The sequence below is a fragment of the Schistocerca cancellata genome, chromosome 6, assembly GCF_023864275.1.
Source record: "Schistocerca cancellata isolate TAMUIC-IGC-003103 chromosome 6, iqSchCanc2.1, whole genome shotgun sequence".
Classification (NCBI taxonomy): Eukaryota; Metazoa; Arthropoda; class Insecta; order Orthoptera; family Acrididae; genus Schistocerca; species Schistocerca cancellata.
In genome coordinates, this window is record NC_064631.1 from 370219802 (window position 1) to 370244890 (window position 25089).

Below are 25089 nucleotides of genomic sequence, written 5' to 3' on the forward strand. Positions count from 1 at the left end.
AGTTTTTCCGTGATTTCACTAAATCGCTTCAGGCAAATGCCGGGATGGTTCCTTTGAAAAGGCACTGCCGGCATCCTTCCCCATGCTTCCCTAATGCGATGAGACCTATGACCTCCTCTCCCAAATCAATCCTTCCCTTATGCTGTTTCAAAACGTCATGGAATTTAATGTCCAAATCCATTGGTATTCACGAGATGATAGGGTGATATAGTGATTATCGGTGAGAATCTATATTCCTTTCAAAGGACTTGTGGCTGAACTTTGAAAACAAGAGCGTCGGAAGCGCAGGGTTGGGAGGCTGATGGAAAGACCGGCTCCAGCAGCATCGGACGGGTTCGGCTGCAGGTGGGAGCGGCTGCTAGCTCTCCCTGGTCGCTGCTCCTCCCCCCTCGGCGAGGCGAACGCCGCCCGGCATATAGCGGCCACGGAGGCGTCTGCCCGCAGTGAGTGCTGCGCCAGACACAGCCAGACGCGGACGCAGCATGAAGACGCCGAGGCCGCTGCCGCTCCCGCTGTTGCTGCTCTTGCTGGCGGCGCTGTCCGGTGAGTTCGCCTGACGCTTATGCAGCCCACATATCACTGTTGCGTCGCGGGCAGCGTTACGGACAACGGCTACACTGCATCGGCGAAAGTGAAGCTGATCGTGTTTTGGCGTGATATACGCAGGCACATAATACCCCCACGTAATGAAAAGGAAGTCTGTTCCACAGCAGATAGGAAATTTATTATGTTGAGAGGAAGAAAGTAAGACCAAAGTAACCAGTAATTCGATTTCCCATTGCGTGACTGTAGACTGCTCGGCCACCACGAGCGGCAGCCTATCTGTTATGGATCCCATACAGACGAGCAATATTCAAATATTGGTAGAAAGAGGATTGTGAAGGCTACCTGTTTTGTTGACGGAGTGCATTTCCTGAGGATTCTTCCAATGAATCTCAGCCTGAAATCTACCCTTCCCGTAGTTATTTCCGCGTGGTGGTTCCGCTTTAAATCGCTCCCCTAGGCATACTCCAAGTACTTTATGGAAGTAACTACTTCCACAGATTTTTCTGTAATCGTGTAGTCGTACAACAATGAGTCTTTCTGTCTGCATTTTTTTTTGAAAGCGACTCACAATTATTGATTTTGAGTTACAGGTTATTGTTTCCACTTTGTTTAACGGCACCAACTGTTACGATACAATCTTACCATTGATTGCTTCACCTCTTTCATTATATTCAACTCTTTGTTAAAAAAAACTTGTTCGTTAATTTTCTTATACATTAGTCACACCTATCTTGTGCCCTCAGTAGTCTTTGAAGAATTCTTTATGCCCGCATCTCGTGGTCGTGCGGTAGCGTTCTCGCTTCCCACGCCCGGGTTCCCGGGTTCGATTCCCGGCGGGGTCAGGGATTTTCTCTGCCTCGTGATGGCTGGGTGTTGTGTGCTGTCCTTAGGTTAGTTAGGTTTAAGTAGTTCTAAGTTCTAGGGGACTGATGACCATAGATGTTAAGTCCCATAGTGCTCAGAGCCATTTGAATCATTTGAATTTGAAGAATTGTTTATCATCTCAGTATTTCTACAGCTTACCCACATCAATCGTCATGGCCGACTCTTACATCCACCACTCTCGACGCTCTAGGCCTCTCTGCTGTGTTGTGACGCCACCTTAGCGTCCCCTCCAGCAGTTTAGCGACCTTACGTCGGACGCCGTGTTTTTCATCGACGGCATCACATAGTCTCTCATTTGGCGGTATTGAAATATTCTTCCAAACAATCTCCTTCCTTAATCAATAATCCTGCGCTTTATAATCAAACTGCTACATATGAGTTGAATTCAGGTTGAATTTAAATATTGATTTACCTATACAAAAGTATTAATTATTTGTCAGTTAATAAAGATGTGAAGTGACATCGAAGGATTCGGAAGATATAGTCGCCTTACACTGTTATCGCCTTTGTTCCACTTAAGCACTCGGTTCACTTCCCTTGAATCAACTTCAACCGCTCAGTTCCAAACAACTTTTTTTCACATTGGAGAACCGAGCTATTTACGGATCTCACCGGCACCCAAGGTCACACGGCTGTAGGTAGATTTTCTTGGGACCAACAGAACTCTCGACCCGTGGATACTCGCCATTCACTGCTCGCCACTCGATCTCCTATCTGACCTGGCGCAGCTGCAGCAGCAGCAGGCGCTGAGCCGTGGTGTGGCGCGGCTGCTGCGGGCCTGCCTGCCTCTGGTCCGCTCTGCCGGGGCCAGCTGTCTACATGGCAGCCAGCGATCAGGACGCCTGACACAACTACACTAAACACCTACTGGTGCCAAGCTGCACACAAGTTGATGTTCCCTGGGTGGTAGCTGTCTGTATCTCCGGTGTAATAGTTCGTCTAGTTATGAGCGCGAAATTCCCTGACACCAGAAAATCATAATCATATCTGGACAATTAAAAAAAAAAACAATTATCAACTAGCATAGGCAGACTGCATTGTTCCACATGAAACTTTGTATCATATTCTGCATTAGGTTTTTTTGCGCCTTGCAAAATGACGCCTCATTCTTGGAATTACCTTAAAATGGCTCTATGGGACTTATCATCTGAGGTCATCAGTCCCCTAGACTTCGAACTTCTTAAACCTAACTAACCTAAGGACATTACACACATCCGTGCCCGAGACAGGATTCTAACCTGCGACCGTAGCAGCAGCGCAGTTCCGGACTAAAGTACCTAAAACCGCTCGGCCACAGCGGCTGGTGGGAATTACCGTAAAAGTCGAAGAGAAAGTAAAATATTTAAAATCTAATAACAGTAATAATAATAAAAACAATAATAATAGCAACAGCCATAGTAACTACAGTAACGACAAATTTTCTCAAAGTAGTTACATACAAATTCGTTGATTCTGTGAAAGTGCGTGTGTGATGGTGTTGTTACAGTTCACAACACATGACTGAGAATAAATTATTTACGATCACAGAAAAATAATTGAAGCCATTTCATATAATTTTCTACTAGTGGTAAGCATTTGACATGTTCATTTTTACTTGCCTAACCAATAGAAACCCTTTTCTTCACCTGCGCATCCGGCTATAACAGATGTTGTACTGTGGGCCCTAAAAAACAAAAGTGTTACAATCGTTGTCTGACAATTCTGAACAAGCTCCCTGCGTTTTTCCTACACTACTTGAAGTGAATGCGGATCTGGTTCCTTCAAGCAAACCAATTTCGAGTGAACTGCACAACTTTGTGCAACCTGTGTGGGCGTCAACTACAATGGATCTTAAATACCAGTCTTCCTTCGCTTCTTCTTAGTGCAGGAATTTAAAAGGCTTTAATTATGTACCTGTCTCCAGATTTAGTTAATATTCTGTAGAAAATCATTTCAAATTCAAGGCAATGTCCTTGGGAAGAGAATTGAACGATGAGTTTTCGAGAACAACTCGACTAAAAAACGCAATCAAGAATACAATAGCCATATTTCCTAAGGTTAAATGTTCAACATATGAAAATTTCTAATGGATATGACCTAATTTGTGTCTTCCTTTGATTGTAACACTTATAGTATTTGCCAAGCGTCATTGATAGACGGTACGTTTGCGGTTTTACACAGTGCTAAACTACTTTATTTTCATGTAAAATATTGCGACGAATGACTGAGTCGTTCTTGTGAGGTTCTTCGGGTAAATATCTCAATTGTGGTTTTTGCCTATTTAGAGTCCTGGCAGCGAGAACACGCAAGCTTACTGCCGTCTGCAGTTGACGTAAGTGATTAGTCTTTGCGTCGAAATATTACGAATAAAACTGGAGTTGTCTACAGTACTGGATGTCCTAAAACCTTTACATAGATCCTAAGAACCTTTGAATAATACAAGTTCAAAAGAGGTTAAATAAGGCCTACTAAACTAGCAAGAACGTTAGCAAGCTATTTCGGGCTAGGTGGTCTAGGGGTAAAACGAGTGCCTGGGAACCAAGGGGTCGTGGGATCGGGTTTCGGCCGGACCACGAAAATCTTGTTACCTATGCTCTAGACTTCACCTCTCAATACGGCGAGGTGTCGCCAGAAAAGACACATTGTTCAGAGTCAGCGTTAAACTGTAGATTCACTTTCCGCCTTTGGGTAACTGCGGTACATTAAAGACATAGTTCTGCAGTGGTGTCCAATTGAAGGGTTAGCATCCGGCCAATGAACCACAAGAAAATTATAATAATAATAATTATTATTATTATTAGCAAGGAATGTTAATACATGTAAAATTGTTCTCATTGTGAATAATGTTACGAAACAAATAGAAAGACATCTTGAATGTACCGAAGTGTATGAAATAACTATTGTATGTGAACATCGTAAGTAACGTCAGTTACACGAATTAAGACATCAATAAGAGCGGGAAAGATGTTTTTATGAATGAAGTACTGCAGTGTGATATGAAGGGATAACTTTACTCTGCAATAGGAGCAGTAGTCTCTGGTGTAGGAATACTTTTGTTGCGAATGTCTTTTCTGGGAGCTGCGCCATCGCCGAGACTTGCACAGCCTTACTGCCGTACACAACTCTTAAGAACTCACTGCTTTTCCGCCATAACTGAAGTTCTCGTCCTCTGCGTACTATCGTAAACTTGAGCAATGGTAGGGTGACTATGATGACGCACTCCGAAAGTTTAGGGCATTTTTCAAAGGAAGAAAGCAATTCAAGTTTAATATCTCATCGACGTCCTTATCAAGGCAATCATTCAAAAAACATGCCGGGAGTGCTCGAGGAAACCCTAAATATGGACGGCTAGACTGCGATTCGATCCCCGCTTCTCTGGAATGCGAATCCATTGACTTAACATTATGCTTCCTCGCTTGGTGGATGTATTCGAGGATTATCATAACAACATTTTCACCATTTTATATTTATGTTTTCTCAGTTATGCGTTCAGCTCCACAGTCCGAATACTAATGACATTTGTAATTCATCACATCTGACAAAATACAACATAATCACGAAAAATACACCAACGGGAAAAAATCACAACACCAAAAAATAATTGACATAGACCAATGAAATTTCAGGAATATGTTTTTTTAGGTGACATATGTAAGTGATTAACGCATCAAGATCACAGGTTAATGCAAGCGCAAGATAGGCCATTGCAAATGTGAAAAGCTGGTACATTAATAACCGGTGTAACCGCCAGAACGTTGAATGCAAGCTTGCAAACGTGCATGCGTTGTCTATTACAGGTGCCGGATGTAAGTTTGTAGGATGAAGTTACATATCTGTTTTCACTTAGTCGGTCAATACATACACATTTAATGCTGTTTGTGGATGACGCTGAAGTTGTCATCCGACGGTGTCTCATATGTGCCCGATTGGAAACAGATCTGGTGATCGAGCTGACCAAGGCAACATTTCGACACTCTGTAGAGCATGTTGGATTGCAACAGCAGTATGTGGACGAGCGTTATCCTGTTGTAAAACGCCTCCTACGGTATTGTTCATGGATGGTAACAAACAGTTCGAATCACCAGATTGACTTATAAATTTGCAGTCAGGGTGCGTGGGATAACCACGAAAGTGCTCCTGCTGTCATACGAAATGGCACCCCAGACCATAACTCCAGCTGTAGATCCGGTGCGTGTAGCACGCAGACAGGTTAGTTGCATGTCCTCAACTGGCCTCCTCCTAATCAACACACCCACCATCACTGGCACCCAGGCAGAACCAACTTTAATCGGAAAACACAACAGACCCCCACCCTGCCCTCCAACGACCTCTCGCTTGACACCACAAATGGCGGTGGTTTGGGGCGTCTGGCTCGGAACTGTCCTTGAAGTAACCGATTTGTAACAGTACATTGTGTCACAGTGTTGTCAACTGCTGTTCAGATTGCTGCAGCAGATGCAGCACGATGCCGCAGAGCCATACGCCGAACACGGTGGTCTTCCCTCTCGATAGTGTCACGTGGCCGTCCGGACCCCGGTCTTCTTGCGACTGTACATTCTCGTAACCACTGCCAGCAACCATATATCTACATACATACTCCGCAATCCACCATACGGTGCGTGGCGGAGGGTACCTCGTACCACAACTAGCATCTTCTCTCCCTGTTCCACTGCCAAACAGAACGAGGGAAAAATGATTGCCTATATGCCTCTGTACGAGCCCTAATCTCTCTTATCTTATCTTTGTGGTCTTTCCGCGAAATGTAAGCTGGCGGTAGTAAAACTGTACTGCAGTCAGCCTCAAATGCTGGTTCTCTAAATTTCCTCAGTAGCGATTCACGAAAAGAACGCATTTCCTCTAGAGACTCCAACCCGAGTTCCTGAAGCATTTCCGTAACACTCGCGTGATGATCAAACCTACCAGTGGCTACATTCCTGCCAAGTCTTCCTGCAATGCAGTAGAAGGAATATCCGGCTTCTCGAAGCCCTATTACACGACCGCATTCACACTTAGTGAGGTGTTGTCGCCTTAAATGGTTCAAATGGTTCTGAGCACTATGGGACTTAACATCTATGGTCATCAGTCCCCTAGAACTTAGAACTACTTAAACCCAGTCATCACGAGGCAGAGGAAATCCCTGACCCCGCCGGGAATCGAACCCGGGAACCCAGGCGCGGGAAGCGAGAACGCTACCGCACGACCTGTCGCCTTAAAGGCATTCTGGACTAACACGAACTCACTACGACCAATGTTAAAGATAACTAACGCTCATAACCGTTACAGCGTGTGTTTAACCTGATTTGCATCCTCATAGTGGCACTGCTAACGCAACTGGTGAGAAAATTGAATAAATATCATCTTTCAGATGTAGAAACACGGCTACCAGCTTTCGTTATGGCGCTCAGTTCTTTCCTGGTGGTGCAATTTTTTTCGTCAGTGTATCATTGGTATCATTTCTGTACTGTTAATGAAAAAAAATTCGCTTTTTACTTGACGCGAAAAAATTGACCAAGTGCTACTAGGACTCACGCACAGATAAATCGTCCATCCTGGCAATCGAGGATTGCGAAGATTTCTACCTTTTATCGATACGGATACTGGCAAGATATCGATCCCGGGGATTCAAAGACTATCAAAATCTCTACAGTTGACCCTGAGAGTAGCACGTACAAACGAAAAGAAGGGAAGAGGGCGACTTCAGTCTATATACTGCATGTAGAGAGAGAAGATTTAATAAAATATTTTTTGTTTACTTACTATAACATGTTTGTAAGAAGTAATATTTTTCTATTATGCTTTTGACGGATGATTAATGCAATGTTAGTTCTAATGACGGAAAATATGTTTATGTGATATAACTACAATTTAACAGTTTTCGGATCTTTTCCATTACTCGTACTGTGAGAAGTTGCTTCTTGCCAAATTTTGTGATTCTGGGTGAAACCCTATAGGTTTTCATGAGTGAGTTCGCAAGTATCAAAACTTGTGACATAAATGGTCGTGTCTTCTGAAAGCTCAAATTGATTGCAACGCGAAGTGACTGCAGACCTGCGACATACATTTCAACTTGATATGTCTACCTATGCCTTAGAAAAAGGGTTCTTAACAGTCGGACAGACAGACAGACTAACTGACATACAGACAACAAAGTGATCCCACAAGGGTTCCGCTGTTACCGATTGTGGTACGGAACCCTAAAAAGAATAGAAGGTTAGATAAACAACCCTCAACCCATGTGAAAACAGATTTTTGCGCATCTGACTCGGCTATATTTGTAGTTTAACAATTACAGGAGTCGAAGAAAACAATTGTACTTGCAACTTAGCCAAATTTTTCGTAATCGAATGGAATCGGGTACTATACGAAGTAAACACGTAAATGCTTAGAAGTGACTGTTAATGTAGCAAATCGTTTAAAGCTGAACATGTACGAAAATGATGAATCACACAAGAGGCAGATACTGTTTTAAGGGAGAAAGCACTTCTACCGTCACGCCGAAAGGAGTAGTGTAGCGGATCACGCGACTGCGATGTAAGACCTTTCACTGGGCATTGAAGTGACAGAGAAGAAAATGATGGGCAAGACGTGAGATGTCGGCGCATTTAGTCGCGGCCAGATGTATGGGCCTGCCGCTCTGGGCACTCCACTTCTAAATCCGTGCGAACACTGGCCTGCTCTCGTGTCTCCGTGGCAAGAGTGGGCCTTGATGTGTTGAAAACCGCCGCTGCGGAGAGAACTGCAGTGGCCATCCACGGGTTGATCGCAATGTTGCCGTCGTCAATCGGAAATTGTAACAGCCAATAGACGGGCCTCAGCGCAATAAATCACTCGCTATTTCAGTATTAAACAACAACACTCGGCAAGCAACTATACGAGGACTATGAAGATACAAAAGCCACCGCCCCACTCGCTTACCTCCGCCGATCACATGGCACAAAATGCAGAGATTAGCTTGGTTCGAGGAACATCACTTTTGGTGCTCAAAACATGAAAATCGGTGGGTATTGGTGTATGCCGAGGACGGAGTGAGAACGTCTAAAACTACACGGAGCGATCGGCAGTAAGAATGTCTAAGACAAAACGGGGCAATCCATTAAGTTTGGCAACAGGGCACCATGTGGGAAGGTGCTGTAGATATTCTCTTGGTGCAATGTTGAGTTGAAAAATGGTTCAAATAGCTCTGAGCACTATGGGACTTAACATCTTAGGTCATAAGTCCCCTAGAACTTAGAACTACTTAAACCTAACTAACCTAAGGGCATCACACACATCCATGCCCGAGGCAGGATACGAACCTGCGACCGTAGCAGTCCCGCGGTTCCGGACTGCAGTGCCTAGAACCGCACGGCCACCGCGGCCGGCGTTGAGTTGAAATTTCGCTGCTGACGCGTCTGTCAAAGTCTCTTAGCGACGAACGATGCAGGTATTTACGGTCTCTTCCAGGTTACAGTGTTCCGCATCCGTTCTGTAGTTTTGGCAAGACAGTGCACAGCCCGAACACATCCGAAGTGCGTAAGAATATTTCACTGACATCAGGCTGAACGTGTGACCTCGTCCACCCTCTCAGCTCTGCTTCCCATAATTCTATTGAGCTCATCCGAGACGCCATTGAGTGTCTTGATCCCGTGTCCGACCACTCTCCGTTTGTTGTGTCTTACTTCTGAGCAGTCATAAATGTTGCAGACATCGTCTCTTTGGTAGGACACTGGGAAAACCCATCGTGCGGTAGCGTTCTCGCTTCCCGCGCCCGGGTTCCCGGGTTCGATTCCCGGCGGGGTCAGGGATTTTCTCTGTCTCGTGATGCCTGGGTGTTGTGTGATGTCCTTAGGTTAGTTAGGTTTAAGTAGTTCTAAGTTCTAGGGGACTGATGACCATAGCTGTTATGTCCCATAGTGCTCAGAGCCATTTGAACCATTTTTTTGGGAAAACCCAGTCTGTCTTTGAAGGAGATTGCCTACAAGACTCTTGTGGGACCCATCCTAGAGTACTGTTCAAGCATTTGGGACCCATATAGTGTTGGCAGATGCAATGTGCAGAAAACTGGGATTAGGACCTGCTGGTTTAAAAAATGGCAGATAAGAACCTAATAGTCGGGAAATTTAAAGGAGATGCAAATTTTTTAGCGTTAGATAAATAGGTAAGGTGTATGGTACAAGTCGGTGCCCAGGCTATCCGGCTGAATGCAGCGATGCGGCACCAGCAAGGGAACGGTAGCGGACCCATCGCGCCGACAGCCTTTCACTCCTGGGAAAGAACCCCAGTACTCAATTGATACTGGCTGAGTGGACATGAGTCTGTCCTGCAGGGACCGGAACGGGGAAAAATTCCCGCCTCTGTCTGCACTGAACGCGGGACCACCAGGGCCCGTCCACCTCACTACCCTCTAAATCAACACAGCCGCAAGTGTTTCCTTGTAATATATAATGAATACAGCACAGCACTGTTACAGCTATAGTTAAAAATACTGTTCTGTTCATCGAATGTGCCAACTTTAGGCTGTTAATAAAAATTTTCCGACACGAATCAGCACTAATCATATGACAATGGAAGCCATGCGGCTGACTGTTTTCAAAAAGTACAGTTCGGGCACGCACTGAGGAGTCCCTTAGTTCGCTGGCTGACCACTACATCCTGGTCATCGTGTTCGTTCTTGGTTCCCCGCAAAGACGCGTACAGAAACTCATTTCGGAACTTAGATGCAATTGACCATTTTAAAGCGGCTGCATGTTATACTTCAAATTGTTAGCAGTGTCAAAAAGTTGGGATATCTGGCAACCCGCGTAAGGGCTACGCAGGGTTCGCCATGACACAACAAGAATTAGGGACATCTCGGGAAAATAGGGACATCTGGCAACACTGCATCATACAAAATAGGACGAACAGGTGACATTGAATCCATCCAAAGAAGGGCAGCCGGATTGTCACAGGTTTGTTGACTCCTGGTAGAGAACCACAGAGATAATGGAAAACCTGAGCTGGCCGACGCTTAAAGACAGACTTGAAAGCCTACTTGCAATGTTTCAAGCATCAGCTTTAAATGAGGAATCTGGGAATATGCTACACCCCATCCCCCTTCCCCCACGCACCGATACCGTACGAACAGTGAAGACAATATTAGATTAATTACAGCGCATACAGAGTCATTTAATCAATAATTCTCACTCTACAAAGGAATGGAATGAGGAGGAGCCCTAATAAGCGGTACAGTAGCATGTACCCTCTGCCATGCACTTCGCAGTGCTCTGCAGAGTACAGATGCAGATGTAGATGCACAGGAGGGCTGCACAACTCCTTCGGTTTCTCGTAGAGTCTACGCAGCGAAGTAGCAGCGTCTCTATCAGGGCGAAAGTCGTTTTATATTCTACAAGGTAATGAAAGTACGCGGCACATTCACGACGGTAGTCTTTCACGTTACTCATTTGTGCTGACGTAGGGACATGGCGCAGTGCTGAGCAGACTAAACTCACACTCTAGAGCGGTGCACTTCAAAACCTCGTCCACCTATCCTGAATGAAGGCGAATGTCGGGATGGGTTCAGTGTAAACGACACAGGCGATTTCCTTCCTTCCCTATCCGAACTTGTGGATCGTCTCAAATGACTTCTTTATTTCCTTTTACTTTACTCGGAAATGGTGCGTAATGGGCATTCATCATGGTCTTTTTGCAACACTGGACATACTTGTAACACAAAGTAATACGAAGGGAACAGAGTGGTTTCAATTACCATCACAATTATGATTAGTTACTGTGTCAGTAGTTTATTCTCATTGCCGGAATTCGAATCATAAAAACTTACCTATATATTAATTATTTTCTTGTATTTGAAGGAAAACGTTGGTATTTGATATTTACTATCCCATCTAGTGGCAGTGCAATATATTCATTGAGATCCTAATCTGCTTCTCTTAAAACACCTAGTCTGCTAGTGTGTAGATGCAGAGTTGGTTCTGAAACTCACCACAGAAAAAAACTTACGCGTGGATACAACGGTAAGTATCACGTTCGTACATGTTCGTTATGGCGCACAGTGGTAAGTGACGAGTATACAGCAAACTGTTCCTAGTTTACACACTTACTGCGTGTTTTAACGTTCGAATGTCTGTGGTTCACACACGTTGCAATTACCCTACAGATGACATCTCGTTAGCAGAATTGTTTGCTTTGTTCTCGCGTTGTTATACTTGTCAGACATTGAAACTACCTGCTTTGTACTAGTATAATGAAATCACGACTGTGTACAACATTTGCTGCAGTATCCCACGGAAATGTTAAAAGGCAAATTTTCAAGATTGCAAGAGGGACTGTGTACGTAGTCCTAATCCGTGTAAATCTGTCAAAGATTCTAAAGATCTTGCTAATAATTTAGAGACTTATTTTATTATCTATGTTATAAATCAGAAATTAAAGTTCCGTTGATACCGGCATCCATACGGTTATTCTCTGAAAATATTTACAAAAATTATAGAAAACATCAAGAATGAGACAAAACAGAAATGATGCAGGTGGACTATGAAATTCAAATTTAGGAGAATATATTCATTTTTAACATATCACTACAGTCTGATTTGCAAAGCAAGTGTTCCGTAAAAGAGAAATTTTGTGTGTTTTTGCGTTATTCGTGTATTCCGTGGATTACGCACCTGACGACTGCAAGAATGTTGAGCGAAAAGTACCGCACTTAAAACGGCCGTGCAGGAAGAATAATGTTGCATTTGTAATGAGTGAGAGGCAGAACGCAGAACAGAACGGTCAGTTCAAGGTCTGACATAAGAACCGAGCGTGGGAAACTCGCCCTACGCAACTGCGGAGAAATATCTTTTCACTACAAGAAGTCTTTTAGAGACGAATAGGAATGTTTCATAGTTCTTGAATTTATTGCAGCGTTGTGGACACATATTTTTTCCGGTTTATCTGCCAAATGCATTCACACAACGCAAGTTGAGCAAGAACCTTCACGGTAAAGGAGATGGTCATCGTTGCTATACGCTGCATATGACCAGCAGTTGTGTCAATAATATTGGAACTGAAATAAAAACTACATTTGTTTTAAGCAAGTCTCAGAAGTTCGCATAATCACATTTGAAGTTCGCCACAATCACGAAAAAGCTAAAAGCTATAAATAACTGAAATGAAGAATTTGTAAATAAATTTACGAAATGCATGGAGTGAAACACTAGACAGCAAATTTTTCTGATAAGGATGTATGATGTACTGTTTAGAAGCATGTTCTTTCTGGTATTATTTTCAAAGCCACATCCATATGAAGAAACATTATCTTGAGTACAGCACGATATTTCTTTGTGCAACATTGATCATGACGAAGCAGTCACACATCGAGATACGTTTTCTTGCAGATGACAACGGCCGCGAAATCCAATGTTTGTGTGAGTTGCCGATAAGCTATCTACCGTGAAAACAGCAAAACAATTAGTTTCTAGTAAAACTCAAGACGAGAGGGGCAAGTCTTCCTCACGACCCGTAAAAGTTTCCCATTCCGACGTAACTAAAAAGTATAGTTTGTGTTACATTACCTAATGAGAAATTGAATTTCAAGAAACATATTGATGATATGCTGAAACGTTTAGGTTCAGCTACTTGATGTTATTAGGGTTACTGCAAGTTTTGGTGATAAAAATATCAGCAAATTAGCCTACTATGCCTATTTTCATTGACTGCTTTCATGTGGCATGATATTTTGGGCAGTTCATCATTAAGAGAAAAAGTATTCATTGCACAAAAGCTAAAAGCGCGTAATCGGAATAATAGCTGGAGTCCACCCAAGATCGCCTTGCAGACATTTATTTAAGGAACTCGGGATATTCACAGTACCTTCGCAAAAAATACATTCACTTATGACATTTGTTATTAATAACACATCCCAGTTCGCAAATAATAGCAAAGTACTTAGCTACAATACTAGAAGAAAGGATTATCTTTGCTATTGTAGGTTACATCTGACTCTGGCACAGAAAGCGGTGAATTACGCTGCTACAAAAATCTTTGGTCATTTACCAAATAGCATTGAAAGTCTGACAGATAGTCAAGCAACATTTAAAAACAAATTAATATATGAATGACAATTCCTTCTACTCACTAGATGAATTTTTAGATATGAAGTAGTAATTGTAAAAAAATAGTTTATATCGTGTGAAGAAAACTTATTTAAACTGACACGTTCCACATCATTACGAAATGTCGTACTCATGATCTATGGAACAAATACTAATGTAATGTTATATAACAATACATGTGTATAGCTTCCTAAAATTCCATCACGCCCTTCAGTGACACTGTTATCACTAGAATAATAAATTCTCTACTGCCTACTTGTTTTGGAAGTCATGTGCAGAATTCTTGTTAATACATATGTTTAGCTATCCCATGACCAATCAGAATTGCACAGCACTAAGAAAATTGTAAATAACAATAATAATAATAATGTCGTATGACATCCTTCACTTTGAGTAGCAACAAGAACCCAGCAAATACAAGGAAGGTCTTTTCGGTAAATGCACAGAAATCAGGTTTGGAGCGTTGTTCTCTATAAAGAACACGATATTTTCACATGCCATAATCCAAAAATGTATATACGTACTCGTATGTATATATGTTCCACTTCTCTAAACCACTGGATCGATTTCAGCCAAACTTGGTACACAAATCTCATACGGTCTATGAAGGATCACTGTGGCAATAAGGACCATTCTCCCATCAAAGGGGCGGCGGTGTGGCTAAAAAAGCAGTGTAGCCCACGAAGTCCAAAAATCCCATACTTTAGTCATTCAGTATTTGAGAACAGGAGCATTAAGAGACTTGCAACGAACTTTGCACATAATTTCAAACCTTCCATAAACTTTTCCTCGCTGACAACCTCTACAAAATGATGAAAAGAAAAAAGATCATCACTTACTACATTTTCGCTGTTCATGCAGTAAAACTGCCACATGAAGCATGGTGTTTTAATTTATTACTTTTTTACTATTAATTGTATTCGTGAAACATTTTGCAGACAGTTATCTCGTGTACCACTAAATGTACTAGAAAAATTGCGTCATTGTACGACACTTAGCCCAGGAGTTCGACAGCTTAGACACTGAGATCCATGAAAAACTACCGTATCATACAAGACGTTTAAATTTATTGCTTCGCTGCTACTAACTCTATTCGCAACACTTTTCACAGACAGTATCCACATCCGCCGCTGAATGTACCTACGGAAACATATCATTGTACGATACATAGTTCAGCAGATACGACGTCAAATACAGAGACGCGTGAGAAACTGACGCTTCGTGCCTGACGTTTTTATTTATTACTTCTTTGCTACTACCTATATTCGCAACACATTTCGCAGATAGTAGTACCTACAAAATTGTGTCTCCGTAAAGCACATAATTATTGAGATACAAAGTCATAAACAATGAGCTGCTTGAAAATGAAACTGCAGGGAGAAATTCGCTAGGCATATAGGCGAAATATGTAAATAAAAACGTGTGAAATGTGTTAAATAAATGTGAAATGTCTTTGACATGTGCGCGTGAGGCCAAAGCCACGGGTAAGATGCTCATCCTTAACCCCTGGAACGATTTCAATAAAATTAGGTACACGTACTCGTATTAGTTACAGTCTGGAAAGAAATAGCTTGGAGTAAGAACCACCAGCCTCCTATTGGGATGAGCGGGATAACATGGAGAGAGAAGGGGAGAGGTGGAGATGGACAGACAGCGAGGGGGAAGAGGGAAATAAGCACAGACAGGAGGAGGAGGAAGAGGACAGAGAAAAGGGCGGAGATGGGAAAGGAGGAGATGGTAAGAGACAGGGGGAGGAAGAGATAGTCAGAGAGAGAAGGAAGAGGAAGGAGATGAACAAACATAAAGGAGGAGGAAACAGAGAGAGAAAGGGAATAGGAGGAGATGAACTGGAAGAGGGGGGAGAGGAGATGGACAGAAGGAGGTGGGAGTAGAAAGAAACAGAAATAGAGAGTAAAGCACACTGACACATGGAGGGGGAAGAGGAGGTGGAATTAGAGGGGGGGGAGGAGATGGACAGAGGGGGAAGGGACGATTGACACTGATAAGGGAGATGAGGGGATGGACAGAGCGGAGGGATAGGAAGAGATGAACAGAGAGTGGCAGATGGCGGAAGCAGACAGAGATATGGGACGGAGGGACGGACAGAGAGGAGGTGAAGGAACATATACACGAAGAGAGAGAGAGGGAAGGATGAGATGGTCTAATGGATTAATATAAGTGAAGGAGATACATACCATGGTAACGTCGATGACACATCTAGTCTCATATAGTGACGGGAGAAAAGTTGTAACACCAAGAAGGAGTAGTGCGACATAAACGAAAATTTGTAAGCGTGTTTCTACACCTGAAAAACGATGTCAGGTCAGATTTCGCGCCAGTCGCATAAGAGTAGCGCTAGTAGCACCATTATGAGGGCAGATCAGGTTTGCTTTAAATACACGCTGTAATAGTCGAAAGGGTTAGTTACCTTCGAGATGTTAGTCAAGAATTCCTTTAAGGCGACAAAGACACCATTAAAACACCTGACTGAGTTTGAATGAGAATGTGTAATAGGGCTACGAGAAGCTGGATGTTTCTTCTGCGATGCTGCAGAAAGACTTGTCAGGAATATAGTGACTTTACATTACTGCTGGCAGCGGTGGTCAGGAGAATGTACGGTCGGAAGAAGACCGGGCTCGGACGGCCATTTGCACTACCGAGAGGGAAGACCATCGTGTTCGGCATATGGTTATGGCGCATTGTCCTGCATCTGCAGCTGCAATCTGAACAGCAGTTGGCACCACGGCGACACAACGTACTGTTACAAATCGATTACTTCAAGGACAGCTCCGAACCAGATACCCTTTAGCGTGCAATCTACAGACGCCAAACCACCGCCATTTGCGATTTCTGTGCTGTCAAGTGGGAGCTCGTTGTAGGGGGGGGGGGGGGAGGTTTGTTGTGTTTTCTGATGAAAGCCAGCTCTGCCTCGGTGCCAGTAATGGCCGTGTGTTGGTTAGGAGGAGGCCAGTTGAGGACATGCAGCTAACCAGTCTGCGTGCCAGACAATCCGGACCTACACCTGGAATTATGTATGGTCTGGGGTGCGATTTCATATGATAACTCTCGTGGATAGACCACGCACACTGACTGCAAATTTGTATGTCAATCTGGTGATCGAACCTGCTGTGATACCATCCATGAACGGCATTTTAGGGGGTATTTTACAACAGGATAACCCTCGTCTACATACCGCTGATGTAGCCCAACATGCTCTACAGAGTGTCGAAATGTTGGCTTGGCCTTCTCGAGCACCAGATCTGTTTCCAATCGGGCACATAAGGGACACAATCGATAACCATAGCGTAATCGACAAATAACATTAACCGTCCCTGGATTGACCAATCGAGTGCAATAGGCATGCAACTCCATCCACAAACTGATATCCGGTACCTGTAAAAGACAATGCATTCACGTTTGCATGCTTGCATTAATATTCTGGCAGTTGCACCTTTTATTAATGTATCAGAATTTCACTTTTGCAACGGCTTATCTTGCGCCTATATTAACTTGTGATATTGCAGTATTAATGACTTAAATATGTTACCAATACAAATGTATTCCCGAAATTTCATTAGTATATATTAATCATCTTTTGGTGTTGCGACATTTTTCCATCAATGTATGTGGTATGTAATGTATTTTATAGTGGATAAATCCACCAGTGTTGGCGTAACAAATACACATAAAATTGCTTAGGAGGATTTCATTTATTAACCAGTTGCTTCGTCAGGAATAAGAAGGAACTTCAGGGTTCATAGTTCCCTCGACGTCGAAGTCAATAGAAACGGAACAACAGTTCGGGCTCTGGAAGCACAAGCAAAACTGTCTCGCCGCCGAGTTCTTTTCAAAAGAATCAGCCAAACATTTGCCATAAGCGATTTAGAGAAATTACGGAAAATCTAAAAAGAAAAAGAGGCTCTGAGCACTATGGGACTTAACATCTCAGGTCATCAGTCACCTAGAACTTAGAACTACTTAAACCTAACTAGCCTAAGGACATCACACACATCCATGCCCGAGGCAGCATTCGAACCTGCGACCGTAGCGGTCGCGCCGTTCCAGACTGAAGCGCCTAGAACCACTTGGGAAAATCTAAAACTGATAGGTCGGACAGGGAATGATTCGTAGGTCCTTCCGAATGGAAGGCCCGTGTCTCTGCCAGTGTGCCACCTGGTATGGTCGCCTATTGAAGAATTAAGAGAACCAAAGCATAAAAAATACAAAAGAGGAACAATGATACCTATGCAACATTGTACTCCATAAAGCTTAAACTTACTTCAGCGACGCCACGACTGATTTCACTTTGTTCTTAAAATATATCGGACAGGGTTCTTGTAGTGGGTTCGATGAATGGCCTGAATTCGCTCTCTGAACCTGATGAAGGCACAATTAATAGCTCTCACGACACTCTCTCTTCGGTAATACAGCGTACGTTTTCCTGCCATTTATGTTAGTTTATAGCGAGTGACAGCAACCCCACAACTATTGTCCGGGGTTTGTGCGTCCAAACAGACAGTTAGGTAGCAATATATGAGCTCTTTCCATACAGCAATGGTTACTCGGTCGGCTCTTTTGAACGGCTATTAACGATACATAGCTCTCAGGTCCAGCTGCGACATGCACTTATAACGTATGACAGCTCTTCACAAACCTTTATTGATCAACTAGAAACAGAATACCAAAAGAAGGAGCAGTTTTACTTAGAAAACAAATCAATTTGAAATAATAAATTTCTCGAACTTGGTATCTGTACTTACGGTACAAAATAGGGTTGTTGTAATTTTAATAACAAAATAATTGTTACAAAAATTTGTCGCAGTAACAGTTGTTAAAAATGAAGTATGTCGCATTCAATCGCCACCGGTAGACGTAATGTGTAGTGATCTACATCTACATCTACATGGCTACTCTGCAATTCACACTTAAGTGCGTGGCAGCAGGTTCATCGAACCATTTTCATACTACTTCTCTACCATTCCACTCTCGAATGGCGCCTTGGGAAAAAGGAACACCTAAATCTTTCCGTTCGAGCTCTGATTTCTCTTATTTTATTATGATGATCATTTCTCCCTACGTAGGTGGGTGTCAACAAAATATTTTCGCATTCGGAAGAGAAAGTTGGTGATTGAAATTTCGTAAGCCGGCCGGAGTGGCCCAGCGGTTCTAAGCGCTTCAGTCTGGAACCGCGTGACCGCTACGGTCGCAGGTTCGAATCCTGCCTCGGGCATGGCTGTGTGTGATGTCCTTAGGTTAGTTAGGTTTAAGTAGTTCTAAGTTCTAGAGGACTGATGACCTCAGATGTTAAGTCCCATGGTGCTCAGAGCCAGTCGGACCATTTTTTTTTTTTTTTTTTAAATTTCGTAAATAGATCTCGCCGCAAATGAAACCGCCTTTGTTTCAGTGACTGCCACCCCAACTCTCACCCCTGTTGCGCGATAACACGAAACGAGCTGCCTTTTTTGCACTTTTTCGATGTCCTCCGTCAATCCCACCTCGTAAGGATCCCACACCGCGCAGCAATATTGCAGCAGAGGACGGACAAATGTAATGCAGGCTGTCTCTTTAGTGGGTTTGTCACATCTTCTATGTGTTCAGCCAGCAAAGCGCAGTCTTTGTGTCGCCCTCCCCACAATATTATCTATGTGGTCTTTCCAATTTAAGTTGCTTGTAATTGTAATTCCTAAGTATTTAGTCGAATTGACAGCCCTTAGATTTGTTCGATTTATCATATACCCAAAATTTATCGGATTTCTTTTAGTACCCATGTGGATGACCCCACACTTTTCTTCGTTTAGTGCCAATTGCCACTTTTCGCACCATACAGAAATTCTCTCTAGATCATTTTGTAATTGTAATTGATCGTCTGATGGTTTTACTAGAGGGTAAATTACAGCGTCATCCGCAAACAATCTAAGGGGGCTGCTCAGATTATCACCTAGATCATTTACTTAAATCGGGAACAACAGAGGGCCTATGACACTACCTTGTGGAATGCCAGTTATCACTTCTTTTATGCTCGACGATTTACCATCTATCACTACGAACTGCGACTTCTCTGAGAGGAAATCACGAATCCAGTCACACAACTGAGACGTAGGACTCGCATTTGCGATGAACAGTGTTCTAATGGCGGTCCACTGTCCTGGTTAGGTTTCCACTCCAGACGAACGCCAGACTGGTTTCCTTAATAACACTGTGGTCGATTTCTGTTGCTGCTCACATCCTATCCGATCTACTACTGAGTCTTTGATCTGACTGGCGTTGGTGAAAAACTCTGTCCTTTATAAAATGTCTTCAGCCTTTTTGACACTTCCAATAACTATTTCGTATTTTAATTTGTGGCGGTAAGATGATTGAGAATATTTTATTAAAGGATCGAGAGAAAATTCATTCCCACGTAACTGTCCTTACTGATCACGTTATCATTAAACGCACGTCTCACGGAAACACTAATTTATTTGAAGTAGCGCACTGCAACTGAGTACCGCCAAAGGTGTGCAATGGACACTACCGTACCTGGAATACCCACCACACTTAGGTCGTTCCTCTACTTTCAACCGTCTATCACTTGTCACTACCGTATTCATCGGTCACTAGTTAGTTAGTAAGCAAGATTTGTTATCAATATGCTTAGCAGTGTATCAGACTGTGATTCAGGCCTAAAAATATTGATTATAATTCCTCCCTTGAGAGGCTTAAGACATGTGTTGGAAAGGGAAGGGAATGGAAGGGTGATGAGGCTGTAGTGTCTTGCTGATGACGACGTCATCGGGAAGAAAGTCAAGACTCAGTTTGCACAAGGGTGGAGAAAATATCAGTCTTATCCTTTGCAAAGGAACGTTCCCGGTATTTATCTTAAGAGTTTTTGGATAACCACAGAAAACGAACATCTGGATTGAGAATTTGAACCCCATTCTTCCCGAATGTTAGTCCAGTGACTTAATAAACACTGTGCCCTCTCGATCGGTTGTTTGGCCGTAGCGGAATGGAAGCCATAGCCGCCGATTCTGACTAAATTTTCCTTGGGTTTCTGTAAATTCGCTGAATTTATTACTAACCGAGGTTATTTGAGAAGACAACGAACAATTTCGTTTCGAAACCTTGAGTAATTCTCGGTTGGGCTCCGTCTATAACCATTTAAAGGTTTTCTTATTGTTTCTTTCATGTGTGAGTGCACCTCAGGAAATCAGTTTTGTTCCGAAAGCATCTGACTGAAGGAACATTCGCCCTGCTCTCACTGATATGACGCAGGCTACAAATATTTTATACAGAGAGTTAATCACCCTATTCTTACGGACATAATGGAAAATTCAAGAAGAGGTGAAGTGATCTACAATACAATTATTGTTCTTGGGATAGCACAACCAGCTTTGGCACATCCTGTGATTCATAAAAGGTAATAGCTTTACTGATTATTTTTGACGTAACTGAGACCGGAAATGAGAAGTATTTTACGGTCGCGAGAGAAAGTGTCGCATCCGAGAATGAATAGTGGCCCCACAGACGGAGACAAGCAGCTTGACTGACTGCGCCGCATGCGTTCCCATTAGGCGTGGAGCTCAACTACCGGTGTGCGAGGCACGTACCTCTGTACAGAACGGACGCGGCAGCAGTCCGAGAAACACTTCATTTGCATCTTAATATCTACAACCGTCCTACGAAGACAATGGATGCAAACATGACAATGGACGCCAATAGGAGATTAAAACTCACCAATATCACTCGGTTGTGTGATGAACGCTCCGTAGGCGTAGACGTTATTTCTGGGGATACCAGTTGGTTTATTGTCAGCGTGTATTTTCAGTGCTGTGACGATACTGAAAAGTTAAAGTACATTTGTCAGGCTCTTTATGGTAAGCTTACTGTGATTAGAGTTGACGCAAACGCTAAGTTTGGCACAGTGGAACACCAGATGACGGAGGTCATGGATTCAAGGAGGCGGCTCTGAAGCTGCTATGTTCATAATCTTTCTGGTAACACACCTGCTTACCAAAACAGAGACGTCACCCTTGATAGGATGCCGCTTGTAGGGACGTTCGACACCTGGAAGTCACATCAGGAGAGACAAATAGCGATCATAATTTGATAAAATACTTCATCACTGGGGAAAGTCAGGTAGTAACACAAAATTCATTAGTTCACAAGTAAGAAATTTCAGAAAAGCAAACCGGGAACTCCTGCGCGATGAGTTCGTTTTCCCATCCATAACGGAGCCGGGAGACAAAGCTGACGGGAAAATCTTTGAATTATCGAAAGATTTCCAGAAGGCAATAGAAGAGGCTGTGCTACAGCACAGCTGACTCCTTGCAGCTCATAACTTACTGATCTTAGAAGACAAATTCGGGAGGCGGGAAGAATATATCACAGAAGTTTGCATGACACAGATCTCAGATTGGTGCAATATAGGCAATTCAAAGAAAGGTATAAAACTGAGATAAGATCTGTCAGACTAGCTAGCTGAGAGAGGTTTGTTCGAGAAATTCTGGCAGTAGATCCCTGGGGGAACGCTCTATAAAATTACAACTAAGATATTAAGATTCTCTACTACTGTATCCACAGTCAACACGCAAGGCCGAATGACAACAAACTGGAATGAACTCCCTGAAACTCTCTTTCAAGTTCTCCTTTCAGACTCTGAAAATAACAAAAAACAGAGAGTTGCTCGAAGTGACTTATGACAATATAGCCACCATACACCCGTGTACTGATATATAGGTGGCTGAAATTGTATGCGAAATGAAAGCGAACGGAGCTCCTGATCTCTGTGATGTACGAGGAAAGGTAGTACATTTCATTAAGTATCTATGTAGCTCCTTACATAAGCAGAGTATTTAATGAATGGATGATACAAAGCGTTTTCCTAATACTGGAAAACGGCGGAAAAGTCATTACAAAAATGGAGCAAATAAAGGTCCCATACTCATCAAATAATACTGTACTGTGTAAGATTTTGGAAGAAGCCCAGATCAATAGATTTAAATGCCACAGGATATCAAGGGGGTGGAATAATGCTCAGTATGGACTCAGGAGCAGTAAATATACTATGTGGTTAACGAGGTTAGAAAATTAGTATACGCTATAGACATTAAACATGTAACAGGTTTAATGATAGGTATATCAGGATCGTTTGATAATTTACGAATATAGGCATATCATTGTCGTTTGATAATTTATATGCCCGCATCTCGTGGTCGTGCGGTAGCGTTCTCGCTTCCCACGCCCGGGTTCCCGGGTTCGATTCCCGGCGGGGTCAGGGATTTTCTCTGCCTCGTGATGGCTGGGTGTTGTGTGCTGTCCTTAGGTTAGTTAGGTTTAAGTAGTTCTAAGTTCTAGGGGACTTATGACCACAGCAGTTGAGTCCCATAGTGCTCAGAGCCATTTGAACCATTTTTGATAATTTATGATATTCCTCATTCTTTAGAAGACTAAAGCAAACGGGCTGCCCAAGAATGCAGTACTGTTGTCTATTGGATTCCGCAGGAACCGATAGGTGACGCTGTCAAGTTATACATCAATAGTTCCCAAACATATTACGAAAGGTTGTCCTCAGGGCTCCGTTTGCGGTACCGAATTCTGGGACTTGACCTTAGAACCACCTCTGGATAGCTTGAAAAACAGTTAAAATTGCTGGGAGAGTGTATCACAAGTTTATATTAACTGCATTTGTGGGTTATGGTGGCAGTGTTTGGGCGCACAGATTACAACTGGTCAAATCTGCCGCCGCAGTAAGAACATTTCACCGATAAATTTTGTTACGAAGCTGTGGAGCCTTCAGTAACTCAGCTGAAGACGTCCTAATTATAGTACTGGACGTGTCCCCTGAACCTAAAAATATGAGAAAAGCCTGCCATCTGTTGGCTGAAGGAAAACCATTATACAGAAAATACACGAAGCTCTTGGGAAACCAGCAACAAATCCGATAGCAATTAGTAAGTTAATATGTGGAGAATGGCAGCAGAAATGTAATTCCTCAGCTACAGGAAGGAGGACGCTTCAATTTCTTACTGATACAAACAAATGGCTTCAGATAAATTTTGAGCCAAGTAGGGAACTGGTCTTTTATCTTCCCGGACATGGGCCATACCCTACATATCTGAAAAGAATTGGTGAGAGAGTAATGATCACCTGTGACTGACGATATCGGCACACTTGATCATGTCCTATAGGAATGTCCCGTTCTTGAAGATATGGCAAGTACTGCGCGGCAGGCTTTAAGAGGTGAAATTCTTTACGACATAATTCGAATAAAAGAGGATTTTGATATTTTAAATGTTGTAACTGATGCTGTCTCAGAAAAAGCAGGGCCTAGTTATAGCCAACAGACTTCACAGCAGAAACGAGTTAGAACTGTTGACGACCCTGGGGAAAATTAGGACTATTGACGACGCTACGGAATAATAACGAACCCCAGTAGCTGTACGATTGCTTGGTAGAGTAACGGAAGAGTAAAAGAAGATGGCCACAAGTGCACGCAAAGGAACGAAAATAATCAGTGACGTGATGCGCTCTGACACGTCACCAGCTGTCTGAAGGCAGCGAAATATTGAGGGACCCGATAGGGTGTTTGATATGCTACGGAACGTAGAGAGAGAGAGTAGATACATTCCTATAGAGCAAATTTTGTGTGTGTGTGTTTGTGTGTGTTCATCTCAGACTACAGTAAACGGAAATAGTGAAGTTACACAGGACAATATACCATTTAATTGTTCTCCGAGGGGCAGGTGACCCTAAAATTATCATATGTGATCATAGTAGAAGTATTAATATTAATGTTAGTAACACAATTTGAAGTAACAGTAGTAGTTCCTGTAGAATAACCAAATTGGTGGTAGTTGTACCGTTCACTTTTTAAATTTGTAAATAGTTGCATTATTTGTTACTATAGTAGCAGCTTACGTTGTTGTAACAGTAAATATGAAGATGATTCTAAAATTAGTGAAGACAGTTTGAAATAACGAAAACATGTGGCTCTTTTTCTGTCGCAGTAAAGGAAAGCCCAACTACGATTGGACAAAGATGTCATAGGAAAACTGCATCTAGAGTAGCGTATAAGTAGCCATCTAAATGTTAGAGCGACAGTAGTAAAAAGAAATGAAGACCAGGAAAAATAGTGTGATGAACGTTAATTCGATGTTCAGAATTGAAAATAAGAAAGGAAAATATGTAGAGTATCATGAAGATTCACATAAATTTAATTCTGTATGTGACAGTCCATTGTTGTCACCAAGAAGGTAGTAAGCAAAAAATGGACGTAAACGTACAGGTTCCCCGCTGTCAGGTGTCTGATATAGGGATAAACAGCATAGCAGTACGGCGTGTTTCTAAGACAGTTCCCTACTTCGTAATTATAACGAGGAAATATTCAAATGGGCATTGATTTTATAAGCTTTCTTATAAAATGTCATTAACAGCTTACGTGAGCCTGAGCGTTCTCCTTTGTTTGTTTTCATTCTTCTCCCACTTCTATCTTCCCCACAGAGGACAACTCTTATCAGTGTGACTCATATCATATGTTACGTTGCTGTACCAGCCAAATATTACTTAATTCGTCACTCGAAAGCAATTGATTCATGTTACGCTTAATGGAGACATCGATACAACATAT

General features: G+C 42.7%; 1 protein-coding gene across 1 annotated transcript in view; it reads left to right on the plus strand.

The window, feature by feature from the left end:
• The first annotated feature begins 448 nt into the window (after nucleotides 1-448).
• The window catches only part of LOC126088332 (mucin-2-like), a 227338-nt gene continuing 202697 nt past the window's right edge, over nucleotides 449-25089 (plus strand). The window contains exon 1 of the mRNA XM_049906466.1: nucleotides 449-543. Coding sequence (XP_049762423.1) covers nucleotides 483-543 — 61 coding nt within the window. The 5' untranslated portion in view covers nucleotides 449-482. The remainder of the gene's footprint in view (nucleotides 544-25089) is intronic.